The sequence below is a fragment of the Homarus americanus genome, unplaced genomic scaffold (assembly GCF_018991925.1).
Source record: "Homarus americanus isolate GMGI-L3 unplaced genomic scaffold, GMGI_Hamer_2.0 scaffold28, whole genome shotgun sequence".
In the NCBI taxonomy this organism is placed as follows: Eukaryota; Metazoa; Arthropoda; class Malacostraca; order Decapoda; family Nephropidae; genus Homarus; species Homarus americanus.
In genome coordinates, this window is record NW_024742238.1 from 2607445 (window position 1) to 2631156 (window position 23712).

The 23712-nt window shown below is 43.3% G+C and overlaps 1 protein-coding gene across 1 annotated transcript; it reads right to left on the bottom strand.

Annotated features, from left to right (window-relative positions):
- Positions 1-1481: 1481 nt before the first annotated feature.
- On the bottom strand, positions 1482-19046 carry LOC121876541 (ankyrin-3-like). Its single transcript, XM_042381736.1, has 13 exons — positions 18977-19046; positions 10840-10998; positions 10411-10515; positions 10052-10162; positions 9458-9556; positions 9203-9304; positions 7617-7715; positions 7359-7457; positions 5855-5953; positions 5099-5239; positions 4654-4716; positions 3934-3985; positions 1482-3675 (listed from the first exon to the last, which is right to left on the bottom strand). Exons 2-12 carry the CDS (start codon positions 10988-10990, stop codon positions 3960-3962), a joined length of 1095 nt encoding a protein of 364 aa, XP_042237670.1. The 5' UTR covers positions 10991-10998; positions 18977-19046; the 3' UTR covers positions 1482-3675; positions 3934-3959.
- Between the last annotated feature and the right edge of the window lie 4666 nt (positions 19047-23712).

Here is a 23712-nt window from a genome sequence, read left to right on the forward strand (position 1 = left end):
TTGTACAACAGTTCTACAACTCCTACAATATCGGGTTGGTGCACCTTCAGTGTGTTTCAAACTCCTCTCTCTTATCAAGGAACGTGTCAGTATTAGTGTACATAACATTCAAGCCAGAATTTGTTCTCGGTAACGTCTCTGCTCTTAGTAGTAACTTCGGCCCCCCTCCATTCTCAGAAGCTGCAGCATTTGCTAAGTACATTGTATTTTGCAGGGTGTGGTTAGAAATGACTTGTTGCCCTTGAGATTTCTAAGCAGAGTCCATTAACAAGTACTGAGTAAGACTCGGGAGATCATATAATAAGTACGTACAGCAAGGCATCACCGCTTTAGCAGCACCATGCAATTACCATAGCTGTACCTTATTCCGGCTCTATAAGACAAATGTTATCAACCTCCAGGTGTAAGGGATGGCTTCATGATGTAAAGATAAAAGTTGAATATATATCTCTGATAAGAGTCTCACGAGTCTTGCTAGGTGTGTCATCCACTGTCAGGGATCTAACTCCCAATAATATTGTTATAAGTTGCTGGGGTTTGCTTGAAGTAGATCACTGAACATCATGGCTAGTGTGAAACTGCTAAGAAGTAAGAGTGATTCATTTCAATAATCCAGCCATATTCTTCACTGTTGGAGGAAATTTAGCAAACTCTCAGATGATTTTGTGATCTTGAATGTTTCTGCAGATAATCACTTAATTCTGTTTGGGGATGTGAACAGTGATTTTTATGTATCACAGCTTGCTGGCTGTTCGGGCAGTCAACCATTCTTTTATTACTTTGTTATGACCTTCAATGTCCAGTGTATTGTTGATAACTTTCTAAATCCTAAGTACATAAGAATGTGTCGGCATTTACTGTCTGCCTGCATGTATGTATCTCACGTTAAGTGTGATCAGTTTTCCGGGAGAAGTAATAAGATCGGTCTAACTAACCTCAAATTTATTGATCATACCTTTAAGGTTGAGGTCTACTGAATTCTTGAGCTTTCAATATACAAGGAGACAGTGTGACTGGCATTGCATTCGACATTCACTTTCACAAATGTGAAGTTAGGCACTCAATCACAGTTGGGTGGACTGGGATGTGCGCCCTGGGTGTGCAAAAGAGGCCTGAATGATAGAAGGCACTCAGCCACAGCATCCCTATTGAGAGATACATTGAATGATTTTTATTAATGGGCACAATGTGGTTCATATTACAATATATGGTTCTTACTGACGGATATATGGTTCCTATATACAGCATATATATATATATATATATATATATATATATATATATATATATATATATATATATATATATATATATATATATATATATATATATATATATATATATATATATATATATATATATTTATAGATACATTGTTCTTAATAAGTGATATACTTTTCGTATTAATACATTACAAAGTTCTTATTAATATATACATGGTTTATATCAGAGAAATACTTGGTACTTATTAATAAAAAACATTTCTTGTTGACAGATATAGAATTCTTATCAAGAGATACATTGTTCTTACTAATAGATACAAGTTGATTTTCCTAATGCACACATGATATACAAATTTGGGATCTCCTGAAGGTGGGAGACGTGTGGAACGGTCTCCCAGCCCAGCTGTGAACACGAACAGTACAGTACCGGTCTTCAAAATAGCCCTTGTATAATTTTCAAGAACACAGGCCACTGGCTGGGCCTTTTTTCTGTGGTATGGTCAACTCTAGTGGGTGGCCATTAGGTAAATAAGAAACCTCTGCTTATTTCATTACCATTAGGGTGTTTAATCATGAGGTGAAATAAGCTGGGTTTCTAATCTTCACGAGATCCGAATTTCTTTGAACATATAAACCTCTTCACTTAAGCTGTCAGACCAGAGACACCTTCCCTAGTTTTTCTTCTCAGTCTAAAACCTGATAACTTACTGTCATTTCTAGTTTGTATTCTAATTGAAATAATACTGAATAAAACGTTGCATCCATAACTTGTTAAACTAACTGGGGGAATCTTCTGTGTGGTAATTGTCAATGGGGATAAAGAGACAGCATGTACAGTAGATACGCTTATGTATCACAGTGCAATTTTGATACAGAACATTTTCTCAGTGTCGGGGCTTGGTGTAAGATGGGCTCTTTATATCGCGGGAGGGGAGGGGTGGGGTGGGAAGGGGAAGGGATTTAACTTACGAATATCAGAAGAATTTGGACCGAACGTCAGGTGGTAGTTACTGGTCGTATATACTGTTGGTGACTTAAATTTCCAACTTATTACTGTAATTAAATGAATGCATTCTTTATCAATTAAATGGTTGTATTATTACTTAAAAGTACTGTAGCAACTTTATTACTTAAAAGTACTGTACACACTTTATTCCCTCCTTAAAATACCTACTTTTATACATTTAAATGTATGCTTTTTTTTTACCTGAAATATCTACTTTATCACACACTGAAATGGTTACTTTAATACTTAAATGCTTTCTCTGCTATTTAAGTAGATACTTTAATTATTTTAATTCAGCTCTACGATAATAACACAGAAACCACAATATACAAGAGACCTTAACCTACATTATTTCAATTAACAACATACAAGTTAAACTGTTGCAGAGAAAATACCTTATTATATTATTCCCAGAGACTGAGAGGTGTGAACACAGAGTATTCCCCCCAGCTGGAGATGTGACAACAAACTAAACATGTCGATGAGAGTCAACCTTATCCACCTGTGTTTCCTCTTAATTCGTTACGGTAGTCTCAGCGCATTACTCATACCCATTTTTACCCACCACTTTACGAGCACTGTATAGGTTATGTGATCTAGTGAGACGCGTCCTTCACATCTCCAGTCTTTGAACCTCTGCAGAATTTCCCTCATAAGTGCCTCATTTAATTAAGACATGAACAAGACATCAAAAATGACGTCAAGATTACACAGATATTCTACAAAAACAACCTTCATCTTGTCTTCGTAATTCTGGGTAATAAAGTTGAGGCACAAATATTTCAGAATCCGTAAATAGAGTCATTGTGTAATTCTGAAGTCATTTTTCCTTCCAATATTTTGAGGAACATCTGTGGAGTGGTATCATTAACATTAGCTTTTTACATAATACAGCTTGTATATAAACAGGTACGTATACACATTTATACACACTGGTGGATCTACAGCTTGACAGTGAGCCATTACAAGGTGAGCGAGACAGGTGGGGGACACAGTCAAGAGGCACTTTGTAGTATTAAAAGGCAATATACCACCACTTAGATGCAACCTTGTAAACCTCTTTAACACAGGAACCACAGAGTGAACTAATTTGGGCTATTTCAAGGTGAACACTTTCAACAGTTATTTGTTCAGAAATAACAAATTCAAAATGTAAGTTAGACAAATATGTGAATGATAATGGTTGGGTGTGAACAGGAGTTGCCTTATAGGGGCCAATTCCATTTATCTTATGTTCTTACGTAATGTTTGATGAAATTTAGCTTTCAGTGGGACACACGCCTCCTGGTCTGTGCCCCCCCCTATCTTATCACCCCTCCCCACCCCACCCCCCCAAAAAAAAATTCAAACATGTGGCCCAGTGAGAGTTGATGTAAAGAAATGAAGCGTCGCTCAGAGATTCCTGGTGAAATCTCAGTATGGTCGACACAGTCAGCTCTCTCACCTCTGAAAAATGTTTGAGTTATCAGTTAATAATTATGGATGATCCTAGACTGACTAATGGTGACCCAAACTGTGTAGGGCTGAGCTATTGTAGGAGCCGACCAGCTGTAAACTATTGGTAAGATTGTATCACACACACACACACACACACACACTAATAATAACAAAAACAACAACAATAATAATAATAATAATAATAATAATAATAATAATAATAATAATAATAATAATAGTATGTGTAGATGTTGACGGGACACATACCTTCTGGTCTGCAGTGTGGACGTAAACTAGTTACAGTTGCTGCGGTTATAACCTGCAAGATCACGTACAGTATAACACTCACGAAAATAGTAATACGAAAATAATAATAAAAATAATAAGAAAAAGAAGAAATACAAATAAAGACATTGCTAAGACCAAAGGAACTCCCACATGAATACTTTGAGCACAGTGTAAGGTTGTCTGTCAGTGGTCGGTGGAAAAAGGCGGTGGCAAGCAAATTTATCAGATAGTTACACTGCTATCTGATTATTATTATGGAGACTTAAGAGAATGGGACAACCTCCATCTATGACATCTGTATGACGTGTTGTGATTGACCCATTTTTTTTAGGCTGGATTAAAATTGTACATACTTGAATAATGAAAAACTAATAATAATTTTCAGCGAACACTGACAGATTCAGACAGTACAGTAGTTACATGTGTGAAAATTTCATAAACTCAACTTAATGATCGTGAAAACTTGCAATTGCCGAGTGACTTTTATGAAAAATTTTAACTGGATACCAAGAGACGGGAAAAATCCAGAAAAAGTATTGATAAACTCAGGAAATTCTACAGCACAAAATGGATAGAGAAGGTTTAAAGGAGCTAATGATGACACTGGTGAAGATTATGACACACTGTGATGGCCTTCATCGAGTAATGATGATGATGATGATGATGATGATGATGATGATGATGATGATGATGACGTACCTTCCAGGAGAGTTTGGAGCTCGGTTGAGTTGCTCATCTTAGCCAGGTCCAGCGCTGTTTTGCCTGCCGGAGAACACAAAGTATGTCAGTCTAATGTTAAAGGTGGGATAGTGTCACTGTTGCTATTGGAATAAATCAATGTAATTAAATATATTGAACTAAATGCAGGTAAAACTAAATCTATCATCTTTAAGTGTAAGTGCACCTTGCTTATTCTGAAGCAACACAGGACTGAAGGTGACTAAATTAACAGCCTATTAAGCTAAAACTGAATTACACATCAATGCTTAGTGTCAACAGGAAAAAAAATGGAAAGATTAATTTATCTAAAGGATAAACCTGCCTAAATAAAGCAGATACTATACTGCTTGATAAATACTGTACTGTACAACTAAGGCGCACCATCTGGGTGTTCTGTACTGCACTGTACTAACAGGAACAGTACCTGTGACATCGGTTATGGTCGGGTCGGGACACTTCTCCAGCAGCAGACGAATGAGTTCCGCCTTCTTCTTGATGATCGCCTTCTGTCCTGCCTCCACCTCATCTTCCCTCGGTACCATGCAGTAGTGGAGGGGCGTCATGCCTGAACACCACCACAAGTACAATCATTATAATTTGAACATAAATATGAGTGACGTATAGATTAGAGTATTAAAGAACAAGTAACATTATTCCCCTGTGATGGCTGTATCGGCGCCTCTTCTAGTGCTTAGTGACGAAGATAATTATTAACCACAGTTTATATTAGCTCGCTTTCTCCTTCTGGTTGTAAGATCAACCCTTCGTCGGCTAACCTATCACATAACACCTTTTTTGGTCATGTCTCTCAGAAACAAATTCAACTGCTGTATAATCAATTCTCTTTTTCAACATTTTGTTCCGTCATTTTGCCCCCTTTCTCTCCACATTTTCATATTTTTCCTTTCTCCTCACCTCTGGTCTGTGTTTGAAGAATATATTTCAAACCACATAAAAGAAAGTACAGTAGCTAAGCTGTTTGACGGAGAAAGCAAATAAAAAATACATAGGCTACCAAAAAAGAACACAAACTAAATAATGTACATGGAATTTAATAAGTATCCAGAGAGCACAAAATATCAACGCTGCCCCCCCCCCCCCACAACACTAACAACAAAAGATGGTGTAAGGTTTGCCCAAGACACAACAAACAATACACTAGTAAGAGCTGGACATTCACCCAGATTGTCAGTGGCGTCGAGGCGAGCGTTTTTGGCTAGCAGGAAGGTGACGATGTTGGGGTGGCGGTAGTAGGCGGCTTTGTGCAGCGCGGTAAACCCTGCCGGAGAGACGCAATCACATAAAGAACATTAATATAAGGTAGGTTACGTTAAATTGACTTACGTTAACATAGCTTAGCTTAGGTTACATTACACTGACTATACATAGGTTAGGTTAGGTTACACTGGCTTAAGTTAACATAGCTTAGGTTAACTTCGATTAGGAACAGTGCCTACACAAAACCTATTGCCACTTAGGCTGCTAATATTTTCAGAGGCTTACCGTACGTTGTTTATTTTACTTAATGAGAGATACAGGAAGATTAACTAACAGGGGTCACCTCACCTCCAAAACCTAACCTAACCTAACATAACCCAGGTAATATTATACTTAATACTGTATTTATATTTTCCTTCGTCCATTCAAACTTTGTCTACTACTTATCATACTTTTAATCTACTTATATTTTTATCAATCATTCACCATCTACTACTCTACATCAGGAGCTATACATCTACTGCTCTACATCAGGAGCTATACATCTACTACTCTACATCAGGAGCTATACATCTACTACTCTACATCAGGAGCTATACATCTACTGCTCTACATCAGGAGCTATACATCTACTGCTCTACATCAGGAGCTATACATCTACTACTCTACATCAGGAGCTATACATCTACTACTCTACATCAGGAGCTATACATCTACTACTTTACATCAGGGGCTATACATCTACTGCTCTACATCAGGAGCTATACATCTACTGCTCTACATCAGGAGCTATACATCTACTACTTTACATCAGGGGCTATACATCTACTGCTCTACATCAGGAGCTATACATCTACTACTCTACATCAGGAGCTATACATCTACTACTTTACATCAGGGGCTATACATCTACTGCTCTACATCAGGAGCTATACATTTACTACTCTACATCAGGAGCTATACATCTACGCATCAGGGCTATACATCTACTGCTCTACATCAGGAGCTATACATCTACTACTCTACATCAGGAGCTATACATCTACTACTCTACATCAGGAGCTATACATCTACTACTCTACATCAGGGGCTATACATCTACTGCTCTACATCAGGAGCTATACATCTACTGCTCTACATCAGGAGCTATACATCTACTACTTTACATCAGGGGCTATACATCTACTGCTCTACATCAGGAGCTATACATCTACTACTCTACATCAGGAGCTATACATCTACTACTCTACATCAGGAGCTATACATCTACTGCTCTACATCAGGAGCTATACATCTACTACTCTACATCAGGAGCTATACATCTACTGCTCTACATCAGGAGCTATACATCTACTGCTCTACATCAGGAGCTATACATCTACTGCTCTACATCAGGGGCTATACATCTACTGCTCTACATCAGGAGCTATATATCTACTACTCTACATAAGCGGCTATACACTCACCGTCCTTCTCTGCAAGGTTCGGGTCAGCACCCTTGTCCAACAGCAGCTTCGCCACCTCCTCATGACCCCACACGATCGCCGTCATCAGTGCTGTCACCCCTGACCAACCAAGATAGCGTTAGTAACACTGGTGGTGGTAGTGGTATTAGTGGTGTTGTGAAGTTCTAGTTAGAATATATTAAATGGGTGTGTAAAGATCCTCACACATGAGACATCCCTTGTCCCATAAATTCAGTTCTCTATACCACAAGAACCTACCCCAGGAGGTGACGACGTTGATGTCAGCTCTGGCAGACAGGAGATAGTTCGCCATAGTCTTGTCACCAGCCTTGGCCGCCATGTACAGCGGCGAGTACACTGCCGTCACCCACAGCAGCAGCAGAAGCAACAAAGAGGTTATTGGAATAAATGAAGACACTTTCCTTAGAAATATAAACAAAAACATATACAGTATCGTGGTACACAGCACAGCAGAGCACAATACAACACAGGTACTATAAATAGAATGTTCATTACTCGTACGTTATCCAAATCACTATAATTATTAGTACTGTACTATGTAAAATGTATGACAGTTTACTTGGGTATAATTTATAGTGTTATACCACCACTAATATTCTTCCCTTGTTTAATATTCCACTCTACTTTATCTCCTCACTCACCCGCTGCTACCAGTCTTTTGTCCAGTTCTCTAATAAACAGTACAGTTCCATTGTGAGAAGAAGGTAAATCAGGCAAATAAATTATTGGGTCTAATATGAAGGTCGTTCAGATATCTAGACGGTCCGTCCCTCGTAACGATCTTCAAGAGTGAAGTGCTTCCCCCCCTGGAGTACTGTCACCCCGTCTGGTTCCCGAGATATGCTAGGGACTGTCAGTTGGTTGAAAATGTTCAAAGGAGGGCCACCAGACTGATGCCTGCACTTCGGCACCTCAACTACCCTGAGAGATTGGAGCGCCTGAACTTGCCTAGCTTATTCTACAGACGGGCAAGGGGCGACCTAATTGAGGTGTATAAGCATCTCAAGGGGCACTACTCAGTCGAGTGTCCTTACTTGGAGCTGGCAGACGCTCGCCCCACAAGGGGTCACAGCTCAAGATTGAAGAAGCCGCAAGTCCGGAAAACTGTGAGGGCAAACTTTTTCGGAGTAAGAGTTGTGAGCTCTTGGAAGACTCCACCAGAAAGTGTTGTGACGGCATCGAGTGTGAGCTCTTTCAAGACAAGACTTGACCAACACGAGCAGGTTCAGGTACATTCAGGAGCCGGTGCATGCCCAGTACTTGCCAACAGTGCATAACAGAGACGTGACCGATCGCCCAAGCGGCTAACGAGCCGAGCTTTTGGTGAAGATGATAAAAGTTAAAGGTATCAGGTCCTTTAGCTCAGTGCTGGCAGAGGTACACGTGTTAACAGTACCAGGCTGTCCAACCAACAGGTGAGTAATTCGGTGTCAGTGTAATGTGTGTGAGTGGCAGCCTGGCAGCACAAATAACCCTCACGATTACTTTCATTTGGGGGGCTTTACAAACATGAAGGTTTTGCACACCAGCCACAAAAAGCTACAAATTCAAGGAAAAAACCGCGTAACTGTGCACACCTACGATTGGAGGCGGTGAAAACACACAATGGTGACCATAGTGAAAATGTAATCCAGGTCTGTCTGATTTTCAATGAACCATGGACTAGTAACTCACCCTGTAGCACACCAACATTACCATAGTGTAGTAAATAACAGCGGATTCCTAACACCTTACATATGAGTAATAGTCGTAATTATTTACACTTGGGCCAGCTAGCTCTGCCTAACCCCCCCCCCCCGTCTCTCTCTGTCTCTCTTACTTACGTGTCAATGGAGTTTTCACATCAGGGTTAGCGCCGACCCCCAACAACGCTTTCACCACGCCCGAGTACCCATTCCACGCGCCAATCAGCAGAGGCGACAGCCCTGCCATGAGGAAGACACTGTGATACCCAGGCACACATTACCGTACACTACCTATACCGCAACACACACACACACACACACACACTTAGCATCAACTGAACTACTACAATACTGGCACAAAAATCTCAGCCCCTCTCTCTCCCTGATACTTACCGAAGCTGGTTTTGACGTCAGCTACGGCAGAAAGGTTAAGGACGAGCTTGAGTGTGTCCAGGGCGCCGTTCTCCGCCATCAGGTAGACAACTGTGAACTCTGTCAACCCACAAACAAACACACACATCAAATTCGTTTAAAAAAATATCACCTCTAGTTACCTAAAGATTAGCCACCCCAGCTTTAGTTTACCTGATGATTAAACTCCCCCAACGCTTAGGTTAGGTTAAACTAGGATAGGTTAGGTTAGGTTAGGTTAGGTTGTTGATCTTAAAGTGATATAAAGTGGGTGGGGAGACTAATCTTCATGTGATACAACCTAACCATTATATAAACGTTAACATGAAACAATAAAACCTGTTCTGAGATTTTCAACACGAACTACTGTAGGTAGCCTGAGCGACACCTAAGAGAGGTCTAGGTGAGTCCTGCGCTAGGTGAAGTGAAATAACTACAGGTAGGTGAGCTAGATGAGGTAGGTGAACTAGGTGAGATAGGTGAACTAGATGAGGTAGGTGAACTAGATGAGGTAGGTGAACTAGGTGAGGTAGGTGAACTAGGTGAGGTAGGTGAACTAGATGAGGCAGCACGTACTGGCGCTGCTGGTGTGGTTGACGTCGGAGCCATAATCTACCAGCAGTTTGGCCACCTCAGTATGGTTGTTCTCTGCGGCCAACAACAGCGCCGTGAATCCCCTGCGCCACCCTGTATGTAGAGAGAGAGAGAGAGAGGCTGTATTACTGTACGTGGAGAGAGAGAGAGAGAGGCTGTATTGCTGTACGTGAGAGAGAGAGAGAGAGAGAGAGAGAGAGGCTGTATTACTGTACGTGAGAGAGAGAGAGAGAGAGAGAGAGAGAGAGAGAGAGGCTGAGAGAGAGAGAGAGAGAGAGAGAGAGAGAGAGAGAGAGAGAGAGAGAGAGAGAGAGAGAGAGAGAGAGACCACACCACAGTACCTTCCCTCTCCGTGTAGGCTAGCAGGTACGTTGTTTCAGTCTGATTCAACAGCTCCTGCACTATTTTCTTCTCCCCGGTCGACGCCGCTCTCAGCATCTCCAACCCTGTGAGGCATAAACACGTTAATTGATAAGTGTCCTTTGGAGTACACCTGTATGAGGGGCGCACACCTGTATTTGAGGGGCACACCTGTATTTGAGGGGCACACACCAGTATTTGAGGGGCACACACCAGTATTTGAGGGGCACACACCAGTATTTGAGGGGCACACACCAGTATTTGAGGGGCACACCAGTATTTGAAGGGCACACACCTGTATTTGAGGGGCACACACCAGTATTTGAGGGGCACACACCAGTATTTGAGGGGCACACACCAGTATTTGAGGGGCACACACCTGTATTTGAAGGGGGGTCCACGGTACTCACCATGACATAGTTTCCTCTTCTTGGTGGGGAGATGTTTGGTGTACTTGCAGGGGTTGGTGGCCTTCTGCTTCGTCTCTGCCTGGCTGACCGCAACCGTCATCAGCACCAACACGCCCACACACAGCCAGCAACGCGCCACGCCTCTCACCATAATGTTACCTGTAATACAAATCGTGTTACCTATTAAGACAGGTACCAACTTACATGTATACCCGAGTCCCTGGTTCAGTGGGATCTATTGCAATAATGTATTAATAACACATTTACTGAATAATAGAAAGGGAATCTTACAAAGCCACAAAGCCAATAGACATTACAACCTGGAGTTAACATAGACACTAGTAGAACAATCACATGCTAAATAACAAACGTGGGGTCATCAGATGGAACCAGGACAGGATTCGGGTTTCGGTCACTATTCCATGACCCTTCCTGGGGTCAGTTATAATGGGTGCTAGTCATGTGTGGGTTGGGTTGGGTTGGGTTAGGTTGGGTTGAGTTGGTTGGGTTGGGTTGGGTTGGGTCGGGTCGGGTCGGGACGATTTTGATCTGGAAATCTGTACTGCAATCCTAAATCTGCGTTACTGTTGACATACGGTGTTCGGCTAGAGCCATATAAGTGAAGGTTACGTAAGCGAATACTGAATAACACTATATTAGGTTAGATTTTATCACAGTATCTAAGTGATTTATTAATGATAGTGGCACAGGCAGAGAGTGAGCTTCCTTCTGTATGGTTGAGGGAAAACAGGTGTTATCTCTATTGGTCAGGGCAGGTCATGGAGTTAACCAATCAAGACTGATGACTGTGACGCGGGAAAACACATGTTAACTCTATTGGTCCAGGTAGGTAGAGGAGTTTCGTCAATGGCTAGCTACACTGTGGGGGAAATCACTCAGAGTACGGCGGTGTTGTGGTCAGGTTGGAGAGAGAGAGAGAGAGAGAGAGAGAGAGAGAGAGAGAGAGAGAGAGAGAGAGAGAGAGCACGGTTGATGGCACCTTCCCAACCACAGTCCTTACCCATTACAGTATCTGGATATATGAACTGACTCGATGACAACACAAACACCGTGACGGACTGGGTAACAAACACCGTGACGGACTGGGTAACAACACAAACCACTAACATAGTATAAAACGAGATATGTAATGAGAGAGAGAGAGAGAGAGAGGGGGGGGGGTCACATCCTCTACCACCTGCCTGTAAGTTAAACCCCATGTTTGAGTCGTGTTAAGCAGAGACAAAAACACGTTTATGTACATGACAGCACACTATGTACACAGAGATGGTGCGCCACTCAGTATATACAAAGGTGTTACAGCATTCGGTGTATATACGGGGGTACTCAAGCACTCAGTGTACGTGTTACACCACCCCGTGTGTACGCAGGGGTGATGGTAGCGTGACTGTGCAGTAGGGCATTATTTTGGGGTGTACTGGCAGGTCTTTGTGTGGGCGGATGTCATTAGATCAACAGCGTGACACACCTCCACTTCCCCTCCTTTTGTGCGTGTGATTGTGTTTCATAACATTCAGAATAGCTATCCGGTTATTCAGGTTCACATAATTATAACAATGTGTGTCCCGTGATGCCCGTCTTAGTGTTTCTCCCAACAACACTGTCTAAAACACTAACCTAAGGCTTCTTGACATTCTTTATGGAACAACACTTATGTTTTTTTTATGATTATGATTTCATGTTACAGAGACGATTTACGGATAGCAATTTTTAGCTCTCAGGGTTTATATAGATATATTAAGATTTGGATGTATGAGAAGTCCTCCTCTAGTGAGTGGTCAGGGATGGTCCTCCTCTACTGAGTGGTCAGGGGTGGTCCTCCTCTAGTGAGTGGTCAGGGATGGTCCTCCTCTAGTGAGTGGTCAGGGGTGGTCCTCCTCCAGTGAGTGGTCAGGGATGGTCCTCCTCTGCTGAGTGGTCAGGGATGGTCCTCCTCCAGTAAGTGGTCAGGGATGGTTCTCCGTTGAACAGTTGCAAGTAGCGTGGTTGACAGTATGGAGACATACCCGTATAAGCTAGCTACAGTAGTTGTAGTGAGAGCGCGAAGTGTTCTACAAATACAGCAACACTACAGCTGAAACAAGTGACGGTACACTTCAACATGACGTGGGAGTGTTGCTGAACATGTGTGAGTGTTTGTCAAGTCTGGACTTTTAAGAAGTGACACTTAGTGCTGTCACAACATTGTCTTGTAAGTTATTTCAAGAGTTTAACTTTCCCCACAGAAATTAACTCTGAAAGTTTTCTGTAATGACAGCTTCTTTAACTTACAGCTGTGGCCTATAGCGGGGCGGTCATCTACTGGCACCACAGATGTATCCTTGGCCGAGGGACACAATTAAGAATGATTTTTAACTACCAGGTTTATTAAGACTCCCAAATGATTAATGAATTTGAACCCGTCACAGTGCCTCATTTACTCTACCCGCTGTACTGTACCATTAAGGGCGGGGGCGGAGGCGGGGTCAGTTAAGGTACACTGTGTTTATACTCCGCCTAGGACGGTGGGGAGGTGCTGGTTGACTCACTGTTCTCGCGTGCACATTCCTCGTGTTCCCCCATGGGTGCTCACCCCCCTCCCACTACACGTCACCCATCACACTCCATCTCCGTTGTGACTCGATGCCTTTAACTGGGCTTTAAGGCGTCTCAGGGATGTATCAGTGCTCTTCTCTCTGTGTCATTGTGAGCTGAACTTGTGAAGGTGTTCGGATAGACTTTGTTCTGGCTGTACTCATTATTTTTCCTTACCAGTCCACTGATCATGTCCCTTTATTTCCTCACCCTGTACTGTAACCCTGTGATGACATGGTTTATTTACGAATATTAGAGCTCCTACGATAATTATAATCAGAGTGTAGATACAGTTGAATAATTCCACCAACTATTTTTGCTATTGCTAATTCCTCGGCTTTGACAATATTATCCTGATCAACTTTGTGTTTTTTTATTATATAAGTGAACAAATTAGCCTAATTTATGACCTTTAATCTCTCTTATGGTCTGCTACAGCCTCGTCAGCGTTGGTCATACACTGCTGTCACGACGCAACGCAACACAACACGACACGACTCCTACAGCTGATCCAACACAACACTACACAACACCACACCACACCACACCACACCACACAACACAAAAAAACAGACTCTCACAGCTGATCCAACACCACACCACACCACACCACACAACACACACGACTCCTACAGCTGATCCAACACAACACAACACAACACAAACACCACACCACACCACACCACACAACACAAAAAAACAGACTCTCACAGCTGATCCAACACCACACCACACCACACCACACCACACCACACAACACCACACCACACAACACAACACAACACAAAAACAGACTCTCACAGCTGATCCAACTCTCACAGCTGATCCAACACAACACCACACCACACCACACCACACCACACAACACAACACAAAAACAGACTCTCACAGCTGATCCAACACAACACCACACCACACAACACAACACAACACAACACCACACACACCACACCACACCACAACAACACAAAACAGACTCTCACAGCTGATCCAACACAACACCACACCACACAACACAACATAAACACCACACAACACCACATCTACACAAATAGCTAAAAAAACAGACTTCACAGTTGAATCAACACAACACCACCACACAACACCACACATCACACAACACCACACCACATCACACAACATGAAAAAAACAGACTCACAGTTGATCCAACACAACACCACACAAAGACTCATAAAAGCTGTTTTATACTGAGCCTCACACCACCACTACACACTGTATAACTGACTGAAATGTAATGTGTATGGGAGAACTTTGTGTCCTTTGATAATATGATGACTCCACTGTGTGTGTGTGTGTGTGTGTGTGTGTGTGTGTGTGTGTGGGTGTGTGTGTGTGTGTGTGTGTGAGGGGATGACAGAGCAGGGGGTAGAAATAGGGTGTGGGATGTGTTAGTAAAGTGTATGGTTATGTTAGTAGGGCGTAGGAGGAGTCACGAGGGAGTATTAATAGGGCATAGGGTGTATAAGTAGGGTGTAGGGAGGTGTTTGGGGTGTGAGGGGTGAGGGGGGGTGGGCGGTGACCTCGACGTCTCACGGTTATTCAGTTTTCATGATATGTTCAATAATGGGAGGTTATGGTGCTATGTTTCCTGCTGGATATAACCACCGCTCATGATATAAAGCAAAATGGAAGTATACCAACACAGAATATATCACTATATATGCATATACAGGTGTAAATCCCATTCTCCACACAAACATAATAATTGTTAACTTCTTTGTCAAATTATCTCTTCCTTGTGGACAATTACTTTGCATAAACACCGATAGATATTGACAATTAGTTGGTATGATTTTTGGATGAAATGAATATTAGTCACCCCAGGTTAATTAACTTGATCACACACACACACACACACACACACACACACCACATCAGGCCCCTCATAATCATCACTGACTCTCTATCCTCACTACTTGCCCTTGGTACCCTCGACTCAGGTTGTCACGCTCTTGTCTCTGAAGCCAGACACAAATATGCGTGCCTTGTTGACCGGGGTGTCAGGGTCAAACTGTTGTGGATCCCCTCTCACTTAGGCCTCATAAAACATGACAGAGTTGATGCCCTCGCCAAACTCGCGTCTAACAAAGACACCGTTGAATACAATTTGGGTCTGTCAAAAAGAACCCTTAAAACTGTAATTAGGAGAGAACTTATTGATGAGTTTGACGCAAGTAGACATGTGCAAACAGGCACTAGTCGATCCATAGGTTACCATGATGAGATGTATCAAGTGAAACATGTATATGGAGCAAGTAAAAAGATCACTAGATTACAAGATGTTGTAACCGCTAGATTAAGGTTAGGATATAAGTACCTTTGGCAGTATGTTCCTCAAGCAGATGTAAACAAAACTAAATGTAAAGTGTGTGGCCATACATATGGCCACACACTTGAACACTACGTCCTCGACTGTGTGAAGATAGAACCTTTTAGGGACAGGTCCAAGCACACTGTGTGTGAAATGGCACAACACTTCATCTCTAATGGCAAGATAGTCGACATATTAAGATTGTATCCACTTTTTTGCACTTAGTAACTATATCAATTCTCATGTACAGAACCAAATACGCAATGTGCTTGAATACCTCCCACGTAAATGTGAATAACAAAGTGTGAGGCCAGACATACTGCCTCACACGCCTGTTCTCACGCATTTGTGAATAAGTTACCCTTTATGTATAGAACTAAACAAATAATGTAAATGAAATACTGTGTAACTTTCAGTGCCATAATATCCTGACAACGGGGTTATTATTATGACCCTTTGTAACCCTACTCTGTAATCCTTTTGCGCTACCGCTCACAGGATGAGTGTGGGGTGCACAATAAAGTAACCGCTGCAAGCGGCAAAATCAATCATAACACCATCTGTGAGGAATTACTACTTCATCAGGCCCCTCATAACACCATCTGTGAGAATTACTACTTCATCAGGCCCTCATAACACAATCTGTGAGAATTACACTTCATCAGGCCCTCATAACACCATCTGTGAGGAATTACTACTTCATCAGGCCCTCATAACACCATCTGTGAGGAATTACTACATCATCAGCCCTCATAACACCATCTGTGAGGGAATTACTACTTCATCAGGCCCCTCATAACACAATCTGTGAGGGTACTACTTCATCAGGCCCCTCATAACACCATCTGTGAGGGAATTACTACATCATCAGGCCTCATAACACCATCTGTGGGGAATTACTACTTCATCAGGCCTCATAACACCATCTGTGAAATTACTACATCATCAGGCCCTCATAACACCATCTGTGAGGGTTACTACTTCATCAGGCCCCTCATAACACCATCTGTGAGGAATTACTACTTCATCAGGCCCCTCATAACACCATCTGTGAGATTACTACTTCATCAGGCCCCTCACACAATCTGTGAGGAATTACTACTTCATCAGGCCCTCATAACACCATCTGTGAGGAATTACTACATCATCAGGCCCCTCATAACACCATCTGTGAGGGATTACTACTTCATCAGGCCCTCATAACACAATCTGTGAGGAATTACTACTTCATCAGGCCCTCATAACACCATCTGTGAGGTACTACATCATCAGGCCCCTCATAACACCATCTGTGAGGAATTACTACTTCATCAGCCCCTCATAACACAATCTGTGAAATTACTACTTCATCAGGCCCCTCATAACACCATCTGTGAGGGTTACTAATTCATCAGGCCCTCATAACACAATCTGTGAAATTACTACTTTATCAGGCCCCTCATAACACCATCTGTGAGGGATTACTACTTCATCAGGCCCCTCATAACACAATCTGTGAAATTACTACTTCATCAGGCCCTCATAACACCATCTGTGAGGGGTACTACCTCATCAGGCCCCTCATAACACCATCTGAGAGGAATTACTACTTCATCAGGCCCCTCACTAACACCATCTGTGAGAATTACTAATTCATCAGGCCCCTCATAACACAATCTGTGAGAATTACTACTTCATCAGGCCCTCATAACACAATCTGTGAAATTCCTACTTCATCAGGCCTCATAACACAATCTGTGAGGGAATTACTACTTCATCAGGCCCCTCATAACACCATCTGTGAGAATTACAATTCATCAGGCCCTCATAACACAATCTGTGAGGAATTACTACTTCATCAGGCCCCTCATAACACAATCTGGAATTACTACTTCATCAGGCCCCTCATAACACAATCTGTGAGGTACTACCATCAGGCCCTCATAACACAATCTGTGAGGAATTACTACTTCATCAGGCCCTCATAACACAATCTGTGGGGAATTACTACTTCATCAGGCCCATAACACCATCTGTGAGGGAATTACTACATCATCAGGCCTCGTAACACCATCTGTGAGGTACTACATCATCAGGCCTCATAACACAATCTGTGAGGGAGTTACTACACTACGTGTCTGCGTTCAACACCTCAGCTCATGATCTCGTGTGTAAACATTAATCTGTATGTTCTGTATGTTCCTTCCTTTCTCTAATGAAGGCTTTGTTAAACCACCAATGTATGTAATAAGTCATTTATGTCCAATGTATATTTTCAGCCTTCGGGCTGCAAACTTTCAATAAACCGTTATTATTATTATAATTATTAATATCACACACACACACACACACACACACACACACACACACACAACTGGAGTCATTCTCTTTAACTTCATAACTGGAGAATTACACAGCGACTCCGTAAAGTAAACACACTGACCACTGCCACTGTGAAACTCGATCCTGTTACACGTTTTAGGAATAATCATCAATAATGTTGTTGTTTACTTTGTTTTTGTATTAATCTGGCTAAATACACTCTTGAAATTTTCACTTTTTTATCATCCCATAACACGTGACGGACTGTTTGGCTACACAAGATAAATCTGTCCTGGTATTGGTTAGGTTAGCTCAGGTTGGGTTGGGTTGGGTTGGGTTAGGTTGGGTTAGAATAGGTTGGATTAGGTTAGGATAGGTTAGGTTAGGTTTATGGTTGTTCGGTCGTCTTTATACTGACCAGCATAAACTTTCGAGAAAAAAATATATAAATATTTAAATTACCGCAATGTCGAAATAATCCCCGCTGCTCGTGACATTTATAAGGTAAAATATTATCGATATATAATAAAAAAAAGCTGAAATATCGTAACACTGAACATACAGTATATCTAAATTTCACCTTAATTAAAAAAGAAAAAAAAATAAACGAACTATAACCAAACTGAGTGTAAATTAACAAAACATTGAACCTAACCAAACCTAACCTAACCAAACCAAACCAAACTAACAAAACATAGGTAAGGTTCGGTTATTGGGGGGAGGACTGGTTACCTTAACACTACCTCCCAGTTCCTAAACAAATTACTCTTGGTGAGACACTTGGCCAACGGAGAACTTGTACCACTCCCAGAACGATCCGAAATCAAGAGTTGAATAATCCGAGTTGAAATTGTGATAAAATATACACAGTAAATATAAATAATATAACTTTATTTTTTTTTACTTACTTTCAATTATCGAGACGACCAAAGACTCTATAGGAACACCGCTCAGACTACTGCTCTCCGTCACACCACACACAACAATGAATGGGGGTTTGTATACATCAACACACACGGCAGCGGCACCCACCTTCAACGCGCTACACACACACACACACACACACACACACACACACACACACACACCGACCTTTATTCTATATGCTGGTATTTATCACACGACCTTAACTACAAATCACTGTCATATTTCAGACTTACTTTAATATATAATGGAACAAAATATCAAAACAAAATGAACTTCAAAGTGAACACCAAGTGAACCATGTCCGCCGGAAGCTTTGCGGATTGAGTTGCAACATGTCGTCATTTTTTTTTTTTTTTATAATCAAATTGTTTAGAATATTCCTGTGTGTGATTAGGAACTTAGGAAATGGAAGAGGGATGATGTCTGTCCAGGCAAGGTTTTGTAGAAGAGGATTTATGACACTGGGAATTCACACTGGTGCTAAGGAGGTAAATCCGTGAAAGGTCATAATGATGCTTAGTTCTGATGCCACCACAGGATCTAGCGCTAATATATAAGGGCATCTTACCCCTCACCCCCCCCCCTGCCCCGGAAAGTTAAAAAATAATAATAATAATTACAGTGACTCACTACCTAGGATGGTGTTGGTGTTTGGTGAGTGTTTTACCGTGACGTCCGGCACTGGGAGCCTCGAGTCGTTTTCTTTATTACTGTTGTTTGTTTGGCCGCTTCCGATGATTTGGTTTATTATTGGAAATATTCTCAGCTTCTCCAATATTTCAGATAAGATTATTACGGTAATGTTTGACGACCGTGTTTCGCCCTTAGAAGATAAAAGCTTTCTTACATCGACCAAAAGAAAAATGGTGGTAAGGGAGACATGAATGATCATTATTGTTTATTTGGATATGAACCAACTAAATTAGGTTTTTTAGCTGCTTATTAAGTACAGTTAATTTAAAACCGTTTGCCTTGATTCCCCCCATCGGATTTGCATTCTATCCATTTAATAAAACGTTTCAGTGAAAATCTCGAGAAAACAAAAGAATATAAAATTGTGAGCTTAAAAGGACACCTTTATGTTTTAGATGTCAATTAAGCACCTGATTGTTAATAACGAAACAGTGAAAAATGAAAGTGGTCCCATAGGCATGATTGCCAGTTAGGGACAGTGTGGATACAGCACACTGTACAGTATACTAAGCCTTGGGTACACAAGGAGGCAACTTAGGTACCCATTTACAGTTGGGTGACCTGGGGTGTCCAAGAATCGAACCACCGTACATTATAACAATCCACGACCCTTTACCCGTCCGCAGTGATTCTATTATCTAAGACAATTATGACAATGAAGGACACGAACTTACCAACAACCTAACTGAAGAGAACACGTCAATTCAACCCTCCCTACGAACACAAGAACACCTAGGAGACAGGAACACATTGACTTCTTAATGAACCAAGTGACTGACCCTCAAGTCCCTCATCCCATACTTCATCTTCGCCAGCGGGACTCTTGTGTTGAGGAGCTGACACTTGTGGATGTGTTTATGTTTTGCTGCAACACTCACACTCTCTACACTGACAGATGCCTATTTCAACCATTTCTTCCTGCATATATCCTCCTTCCTCCCTTTCTCCCTTCCTCTACCTTCCATCCTTCATCTCTCCCTTCCTCTACCCTCTACCCTCCCTCTCTCCCTACCTCTACCCTCCACCCTCCCTCTCTCCCTACCTCTACCCTCCCTCTCTCCCTACCTCTACCCTCCCTCTCTCCCTACCTCTACCCTCCACCCTCCCTCTCTCCCTACACCTACCCTCCACCCTCCCTCTTTCCCTACCTCTACCTCACCCTCCCTCTCTCCTACCTTTACCCTCCACCCTCCCTCTCTCCCTACCTCTACCCTCCTTCTCTCCCTACCTCTACCCTCCACCCTTCATCTCTCCTACCTCTACCCTCCACCCTCCCTCTCTCCCTACCTTTACCCTCCACCCTCCCTCTCTCCCTACCTCTACCCTCCCTCTCTCCCTACCTCTACCCTCCACCCTTCATCTCTCCCCTACCTCCTACCCTCCACCCTCCCTCTCTCTCTACACCCTACCCTCCACCCTTCATCTCTCCCCTACCTTTACCCTCCACCCTCCCTCTCTCCCTCTCCTACCCTCCCTCTCTCCACCTCTACCTCCACCCTTCATCTCTCCCTACCTCTACCCTCCACCCTCCCTCTCTCCCTACCTTTACCCTCCACCCTCACTCTCTCCCTACCTCTACCCTCCCTCTCTCTCTACACCCACCCTCCACCACCCTTCATCTCTCCCTACCTCTACCCTCCACCCTCCCCTCTCTCTCTGCACCTACCCTCCACCCTTCATCTCTCCCTACCTCTACCCTCCACCCTCCCTCTCTCCTACCTTTACCCTCCACCCTCCCTCTCTCCCTACCTCTACCCTCCCTCTCTCCCCTACCTCTACCCCTCCACCCTCCCCTCTCTCTCTGCACCTACCCTCCACCTTCATCTCTCCCTACCTCTACCCTCCACCCTCCCCTCTCTCTACACCTACCCTCCACCCTTCATCTCTCCTACCTTTACCCTCCCCCTCCCTCTCTCCCTACCTCTACCCTCCCTCTCTCCCTACCTCTACCCTCCACCCTTCACTCTCTCCCCACCTCTACCCTCTACCCTCCCTCTCTCTCTACACCTACCCTCCACCCTTCATCTCTCCCCTACCTCTACCCTCCACCCTCCCTCTCTCTCTACACCTACCCTCCACCCTTCATCTCTCCCTACCTCTACCCTCCACCCTCCTCTCTCCCCTACACCTACCCTCCACCCTCCCTCTTTCCCTACCTCTACCCTCCCACCCTCCCTCTCTCCTCCTTCACCCTCCACCCTCCCTCTCTCCCTACCTCCCTCCTTCTCCCTACCTCTACCCTCCACCCATCTCTCCTCCCCTCTACCCTCCCACCCTCCCTCTCTCTCTACACCTCCCCTCCACCCTCCCTCTCTCCCTGCCTCTACCCTCCACCCTCCCTCTCTCCCCTACCTCCTCCCTCCACCTCCCTCTCTCCCTGCCTCACCCTCCACCCTCCCTCTCTCCCTGCCTCTACCCTCCACCCTCCCCTCTCTCCCCTACCTCTACCCTCCACCTCCCTCTCTCCCTGCCTCTACCCTCCACCCTCCCTCTCTCCCCACCTACCCTCCATTCTTTCTCTCTACCTCCCTCCATTCAACCCCTGCCCCCCCTGCCTGCCTGGCCTGGAGATGTACCAGTAAGCCACCATTAACTCAGAAAAGTTCCCCTGGAGGAGGATTTTCTTATTCATTACCAACTAATTGAGACAAGTGAGCTTCAAATGGCGCCACTTTCACACGTCAAAGTCTCACACCTCACCTGGTATAATCCTAGGCTGCCAGGGGTGGTGTGGTGTAGTGGTAGCCGGGGTTGGTGTAGTGGTAGCCAGGGGAGGTGTGGTGTAGTGCTAGCAGGGCGGTGGCGTGGTGTAGTGGTAGCCAGGGTGGTGTGTGGTGTAGTGCTGGGTGGTGTGGTGTAGTGGTAGCCAGGGTAAACCAATAGACATATTAGGGTAATATAAGCTATGACTAAGCCATAAGCACATGTGGTATAAGTCTTAGCCATGGCACCTAATATTGGTGTTTGAAGGTCACTGAAGCCTGACACTTTTAACCACACACACACACACACAAGGGGAGGCGACGGATGTTAGTATTCAGTAAACTTTGACCATACGTCCTGTTTTCTCAATCAAAATATCACACGTTCATAAGTTTTATTCTTTCATTCAATCGTCAAATCAGTAATGAATGAAGGCAACATTATGGAGGCTCACTTAATACAATAATGAAGCATCAGGCCGCTCAGACGCAACCAATGATCACACTGTCGTCGTCCCATCCTCTACGACCCACAGCTTCTCTCTGGGGGACACTTCGCAACTGGCCATTTGGCGGAAACTGTCGCAGCTCCCAGCAACTCTCTCAACAACCTGATCACCAAGGTGTCATTCGGGCGTTGCAATTATAGTATTCCCCGTGATACACAACGGTTTCCCCTTGTATCTCTCAAAGACTCCAGGTTCCTGCAGGTCCCAGACTCCAGGTGCCTGTAGGTCCCCCCCACCTCTCTCCTCTTGCCCTCCGGATCACCCAAGTCCCGTCGTTCCGCTCTTATCTGCCCAATAAATTGCAGGCTCAATTACCACCTCGTTCGTCCGCTATCTGAAACTCCCCCACAGTTTAGTCTTCTTTGACCTATTGAACGAGCCAACACTCGTAACCCACAAATTACTTCCTAAAAAAAAAAAAGTCTGCCATAAAAACATTTCCAATATCTGCGTGAAAATGAATCGCTGGGTTTTGCGGGAATTATACATTATTGAGGTTTTTCTTTCGTAGGAGAATTCACGAACCAGAATGTGAAAAAAACCGTATGTTATATTTTTTCCCTTAAGTGATGACGTGAGGACTTAACATGGCTCCTATAAGCTACGACAACTGGCAGTAACTAGATGCGTTCTCTCATCCACATCGAGGTCAGGTAATCAACGTACGACTTTCTGAGATTTGTAACTCAGGTAGTGGAGCTCGGACTACAGGGAACAATATTAATTCAGTCAAATCATCATGGGTTTACAATTACCTTGACATATAGGCTATATAGACTCTGCAGGTATTATAAAACTGTGTTCACTCCCTCT